The sequence below is a fragment of the Netta rufina genome (assembly GCF_964035555.1).
Source record: "Netta rufina genome assembly, chromosome: 1".
Classification (NCBI taxonomy): domain Eukaryota; kingdom Metazoa; phylum Chordata; class Aves; order Anseriformes; family Anatidae; genus Netta; species Netta rufina.
The window spans coordinates 1,498,225-1,504,996 of NC_140123.1; the positions used below are offsets into that span (position 1 = coordinate 1,498,225).

The following is a 6,772-nucleotide window of genomic DNA, read 5'->3' on the forward strand; positions in this document are numbered from 1 at the left end:
GGACAGGGAGTTTTGAGGACAGGGATGATGAGGACAGGGAAGATGAGGCCAGGACGGGATTTTTACAGCCTGGGGACAACCAGGAGGCCCCAACCACACCGGGGCCAGCCAGGAGGGGCCGCCAACACCACACCGCCACCGGCTTCCCCCCCCTTAACCCTCCTCTTTTCCCCCTTTTCCCCCCCTCCCGGGGACCTCCCCGTCCCTCCCCAGCCTCCCCTCGCCGGCCTCCAGGCGGAGCCGAGGCTGGAGCCGAAGCCGGGGGAGCGGGGGGGATGCGGGCTGTGGGGGTGCTGGGGCTGGGGGCACTGCTGGCTTGGCTGCCCCCCGTCCCTGCCGACACCTTCTCGGCTCTGAGAAGCGTGAGGCAGGCTCGGGGGGTCGAGGGGAGGCTGCTGAGGAGGCTCCGAGCCTACCTGCGGGAGGAGAGCGCCCGCCTGCGCCGCCTGGGCAGGTAGGGACCCCCCAACCCACCCAAGGGACCCCCCCCATCATCCCCTTGGGACCCCCCAGGTGAAGGGTACCCAAGGAGCAAGGCAGGGATGCGCCGAGGCGATGCTGAAATTGGGAGGTCGGGACGTGGGGGCTGCGAGAGGGGAGGAGGCTGCGAGCACCCATGGGTGGCACCGGGGGTGCCGCGGCACAGGGGTGGCCCAGGAAGGAAGGAGACCAGGTCCTGGAGCTGGGATGGTCCCGAACGTGGGCCAGATGCTGAGGCTGGAGGCTCTGCCGTCCCCACCAGGGAGGACACTTTGGGTCTTGGCCCGTTTTTCCCAGCAGTTTTTGGGGCAAATCTGGGTTTTTGGGTGGCCGCGAGTTGGCGCACCACCCGGAGCCTCATCCCTGTAGGTTCTACGAGAAGGTTCGGGCGCTGCACCAGGACCCCGGCGCCTCGGTGGACAACCCCTTGCTGGCCTTCAGCCTCATCAAACGCCTCAGCTCTGACTGGCCCCGCTTGGTCCACAGCGACGAGGCCGCCGAAAACACCCGGGGTACGGCACCGCCGCTCCACCTGGGGTCCGGCGGAGCACCCCAAGATCTATTGGAGAAGGCTCGCAGCCTCCAACCACCACTGAGACTCCCCCCTCACCTTCTCCCCAAGCTCTCCACGATGGTTTCGAGGAGGTGCAGCAAGAACTGCCCGGAGCCGAGGACCTTGAAGGGGCGGCGAGGGCGTTGATGAGGCTGCAGGACGTCTACGGGCTCAGCGTCAAGGGCATGGCCAACGGCGTCTTCCAGCCCGCCGGCACCGGCCGCCCGCCCCTCTACAGCCCCGGCCTCCGCGTCGCGCTCTCCGCCGACGATTGCTTCCACGTGGGCAAGGTAGCGGTGCCGTGCCCTTGTTTCGGGGAAGGTTTTGGTTTTTTTTTTCCCCCCCCCCCCCCCCCCCCTTTCCCGCACGGAGGCGATGAGGCCTCTCTGAGTCAGCCCGCAGGCATCCCGCGGCTCCGGCCCAGATCCGCGGGGTTTTTGCTGCCTCAGGGTTTGGTGTTACAGGGAGGGTGTCTAGACCCCAGTCGGGGGGTGAAAGGGGGTCCCCAGGAGGGATTTTGGGGGTTTTGAGGGAGGTTGAGACATTCTCGGGGCAGAGTTCCCACTGCGGGGGCAGGATTGAGTCACAGAGCTTGGGGTGGGATGGGGGGGGTGAGAGGGGCAGGGGGACGGGGATGGGATGGGGATGGGGAGTGGAGATAGGGGGTAGGAAAGAAAGGGATGGGATGGGGGAGGGATGAGGAGGAGGATAGGAGGGAATGGGGATGGGGAGGGGACTGGATATGACAATGGATATGGTGGATGGGATGGGATGGGATGGGATGGGGATATGGGATGGGGATGGGGATGGGGTGGGGATGGGGATGGGATGGGATGGGATGGGATGGGATGGGATGGGATGGGATGGGATGGGGATGGGGATGGGATGGGGATGGGATGGGATGGGATGGGATGGGATGGGATGGGGATATGGGATGGGGATGGGGATGGGGTGGGGATGGGGATGGGATGGGATGGGATGGATGGGATGGGATGGGATGGGGATGGGGTGGGGATGGGGATGGGATGGGGATGGGATGGGATGGGATGGGATGGGATGGGGATGGGGATGGGATGGGATGGGATGGGATGGGATGGGATGGGGATGGGGATGGGATGGGATGGGATGGGGATGGGATGGGATGGGATGGGATGGGATGGGATGGGATGGGATGGGATGGGATGGGGATGGGGATGGGATGGGATGGGATGGGATGGGATGGGGATGGGGATGGGATGGGATGGGATGGGGATGGGATGGGATGGGATGGGATGGGATGGGATAGGATGGGATGGGATGGGATGGGGATGGGATGGGATGGGATGGGATGGGATGGGATGGGATGGGATGGGATAGGATGGGATGGGATGGGATGGAGATGGGGATGGGATGGGATGGAACAAGATGGGTTGGACAGGTATGAAATAGGATAAGAAGGGGAAGGGATGGGACAGGAGGGGATAAGAAATATGACAGGATAGGAAGGGGATGGGACCGGGACCAGGACCGGGACCAGGACAGGGACAGGGACAGGGACAGGGACAGGGACAGGGACAGGGACAGGGACAGGGACAGACCAGGATGACCCCACGGGCAGCTCCGAGCACCGCCTGCGCTTCCTCGCAGGTGGCCTACGACACGGGTGACTACTACCACTCCATCGCCTGGCTGGAGGAGGCCGTCAGCCGTTTCCGCCTCTCCTACGGCAGCTGGAACCCGGAGGAGGAGCGGGGCAGCCTGGAGGACGCCCTCGACCACCTCGCCTTCTCCTACTTCATGGTACGGCCCCCGGCCCCCTCCCCAGCCCCACGGAGCCAAACTATGGGGCTGGGGCTCCTCACACGCTCTCCGATCCCCTCCAGGCTGGAAACATCTCCCACGCCTTGACCCTCTCCAGGGAATTTCTCCACTACGGTACGGGGCTGAGCTTGGTTTTGGGGTGTCCCCGCCACCTCCGCATGGCACCCCTCATTTCTTTGGCATGGTCATGGGAAATCTCCAAGGACCAAAGCCGAGGAGGTCGGTGCTGGGGATGTGGGGCTTTGGGTGATCTCCCCCCTCCCCAGCAGACCCCAGTAACCAGAGGGTGACGAGGAACGTGGCCAAATACAAGAAGCTGCTGGCATCGGGGGGGGACCGAATGGGGAGCCCCCTGCGGCGCCCCAATGCCACCCGCCTGCAGAGCCGGGACGCCTACGAGGGGCTGTGCCAGAGCCTGGGGGCGCAGGTAGGGCTGGCAACGGGGATCCCATAGCCCCCAGCCCACTTTTACCAGCCTTTTCCCCAATTCTCTCTCTCCCCAGCCGGCCACGGAGCGGCCCCCGCACCTCGGCTGCTCCTACGAGACCAACGGCAGCCCCTACCTCCTGCTGCAGCCCGCCAAGAAGGAGACGCTGAGGCTCCAGCCCTACATCGCCTTGTACCACGATTTCATCAGCGACGCCGAGGCCGAGACCATCAAGGGGCTGGCGGGGCCCTGGGTGAGCTCTAGAGGGGACGGGGATGAGGTTTCCCCCTCCCGGAGGAGGATCCCCAAGAGGTGGTGGCTGGTGGCCCAACCCTGAGCAGGCAGAAATGGATTTGAGTTTGTTTTAAAGCAGGGCTCAGCCAGCGCTTCCCGTAGGGTGGTGAGCCCGGCTCGGCTCCATCCTGCTGCCCTGGAGCCCCCCACAAATTTTTGGGGGGACAAATCAGGGTCTGGCATGCACCTGAACTCCCTCCCTGGTCTCTGGTGGCACCCAACGCGCTGCATGGCCACCGTGGTGCCAGCATCACCCTCGGGGACTCCTTGGGTGGGGATTTTTGGTCTAAACACCACAGTCTGGTCCCCAAAGGGGGTCCCCGCTCGGGGGGTGACCCTGATGGCGGCAGCGTCCCCTCCCCGTGTCCCCCACAGCTCCAGCGCTCCGTGGTGGCCTCCGGGGAGAAGCAGCAGAAGGCCGAGTACAGGATCAGCAAGAGGTAGGCCCACCAAGTCCCCTTGTCCCCATAGCAGGGCCCAAAGTGTCCCCAAAAGAAGCTATGGGGGGGATTTCTGAGGCCGGGTGTCCCCGCAGCGCCTGGCTGAAGGACACGGCCGACCCCGTGGTGCGGGCGCTGGAGCTGCGCATGGCGGCCGTCACCGGCCTGGATTTGAGGCCGCCCTACGCCGAGTACCTGCAGGTGGTCAACTACGGGCTGGGCGGCCACTACGAGCCACACTTCGACCACGCCACGGTCAGGAAGGCTTGGGGTGGTCAACGGGGTGGTCAGCGGGGTGGTGGCTTGGGAGGGAGGTTTTTGGGGGGGACCCGTGGCGTGCGCTGAGGTCCTACGTGGAATAGGAGCCGCGGTGGCGGCCCGAAGGAGGAGGGAGAAGGAGAAAGGGGAGAAGGAGAGAGAAGGAGAAAGGGGAGAAGGAGAAAGGGGAGAAGGAGAAAGGGGAGAAGGAGAAAGGAGAGGAGGAGAAAGGAGAGAAGGAGAGAGAAGGAGAAAGGAGAGAAGGAGAAAGGAGAGGAGAAAGGGGAGAAGGAGAAAGGAGAGAAGGAGAAAGGAGAAAGGGGAGAAGGAGAAAGGGGAGAAGGAGAGAGAAGGAGAAAGGGGAGAAGGAGAAAGGGGAGAAGGAGAAAGGAGAGGAGGAGAAAGGAGAGGAGAAAGGGGAGAAGGAGAAAGGGGAGAAGGAGAGAGAAGGAGAAAGGGGATAAGGAGAAAGGAGAGAAGGAGAGGAGGAGAAAGGGGAGAAGGAGAAAGGGGAGAAGGAGAAAGGGGAAAAGGAGAAAGGAGAGGAGGAGAAAGGAGAGGAGAAAGGGGATAAGGAGAAAGGAGAGAAGGAGAAAGGGGAGAAGGAGGAAGGAGAGAAGGAGAAAAGAGAAGGAGAAAGGGGAGAAGGAGAAAGGAGAAGAGGAGGTGGAAGGAGGGAGAGGGGCTTCCATGGGGACACCGCGGAGCTGTGGGGTGTGACGGGTGTGTGGGGCCGCCGGGTTGAGCGGAGTCAGCACAAACCTGACCTTCTCCACCTTCTTGCTCTTGGGGCAGTCCAGGAAGAGCCCCCTTTACAGAATGAAGTCCGGCAACAGGATCGCCACGGTCATGATCTACGTGAGTCGTCCCCCCCGGGGTTTGGGATGAGCGAGGTTGGGCTGCGTGGCCGTCAGTAGGGTTCAGAGTGAACGGGGTGGCGGAGGGCTGCGGGCGGCCCTAAATGGGATCGCGGCGGGGTATTAAACAAAAATCCAGTGCTGGGAGGGAACTCATGGATTTGGGGCATGGATAACACCTCAGGGGGGGGGACAGGGGAGGGCTCGTGCCTCAGTTTCCCCGTGCTGTGCCCCACGGCTCACTTTTGTGCCCCTTTTTCCAGCTGAGCGCCGTGGAGGCTGGGGGCTCCACCGCCTTCATCTACGCCAACTTCAGCGTGCCCGTGGTTAAGGTGAGGGGGAGCGGGGCATGGGGGGGGACGCACGCAGCTCTGTGGGGTCGCATCTCATGCAGGCAGTCGTGGCTGAGCCCATCCCGCTGCCCCAAAAACCCTGACCTGCAGCTCCCCGATCATTTTGGGGCTCCAAAACCTAACCCCGGGGCTTGTGTCTCCATCCTAATGATGCCAAACCCCAATTGTGGGGCTTCTGGCTTTGTTGTAGGGGCACGAAACCCTAATCCTATAGCTCCCAGCCTTGTTTTGGGGCGCCGAAACCCCAACCCTAGAGCTTCAAACCGCTTTGGGGCGCTGATCCTTAACCCTGGAGCTCCCGCGGGTGTTTTGGGGTGCCGAGACCCAACCCCAGGGCTCTCAGGGCTGTTGTGGGGTGCCAAACCCGGGGCCGTGCCCCCTTTCTGCCCTGCAGAACGCAGCCCTCTTCTGGTGGAACCTGCGGAGGAACGGGGACGGCGACGGGGACACCCTGCACGCCGGCTGCCCCGTCCTGGCTGGGGACAAATGGGGTGAGACTTTGGGGGGTGACGCGGGGCTGGAGGGGGACACGAGGCGTCGGGAAGCGAAAAAATCCTGGATAAAGGGGAAAAAAAAATCACCAATATCAGAGCTGGGGGGGACGGGACGTGCCTTTGGGGTGCACGGGATGGGGGCAGCCGGGTTCTTTGTCCCCTCCAGTGGCGAACAAGTGGATCCACGAGCACGGGCAGGAATTTCGGCGGCCCTGCAGCCGCGATCCCCGGGACTGAGGAGGACGTCGGGGGCTCGAGGACGCAGCTCCTGGCCTGGACGGCGTCACCGCCACCACGGCGGGGAAAAGTCACCCCCGGGGGGGGGGTTATCCAGGAGAAAAAGGGGGTGGCAGCGCCGGGGGGAGGATGGTTTTGCTCCCCTGCGAGCCAAAAGGGGTGAAAATAAAATCGAAGGAGACCGGAGTGGAGTTTGGGGGAGCCAGCTCGGCGTGGGATGGGGGCAAGGTTTGGCACAACCCCAGCCCGAAAGGGCCCGGCACAGCTCCGAGAGGGGACACGGGGCAGCGTGACCTCCCCCCGATGCCATTAACACCCCCTCAGCTCCAGATAAAAACCCTAAATGACTTTTTAATCCTAAAACGACCCTCACCCGGAGACACGGCCTTCCTAGGGCGATCAGTAGGCTTCAGAGTGAACAAAGGGATCACGATGGCCCCGAGGAAAGCCCCGATGTCAGGTTTTACCCAAAGGAACCAGCTCAGAGGTACGAGCGCAGCGGGGTCAGTGCAAAGCTGCTGCCTTCCAGCCTCCCTGGCCCCCAGCCCGCCCTGGCTCGGCCCCGTTCCCCGGGGGCAC

At 63.5% G+C, this 6,772-nt stretch overlaps 1 protein-coding gene across 1 annotated transcript; it reads left to right on the top strand.

The window, feature by feature from the left end:
* Window positions 1–275: 275 nt before the first annotated feature.
* P4HA3 (prolyl 4-hydroxylase subunit alpha 3) lies at window positions 276–6,193 on the top strand (the record flags this gene model as incomplete). Its single annotated transcript, XM_084293243.1, has 13 exons — window positions 276–454; window positions 850–992; window positions 1,103–1,323; window positions 2,660–2,812; window positions 2,896–2,947; window positions 3,103–3,260; window positions 3,337–3,513; window positions 3,930–3,994; window positions 4,090–4,249; window positions 5,048–5,110; window positions 5,373–5,441; window positions 5,857–5,953; window positions 6,123–6,193. The coding sequence occupies 13 exons, from the start codon at window positions 276–278 to the stop codon at window positions 6,191–6,193; spliced, it is 1,608 nt and encodes a 535-aa protein (XP_084149369.1).
* Between the last annotated feature and the right edge of the window lie 579 nt (window positions 6,194–6,772).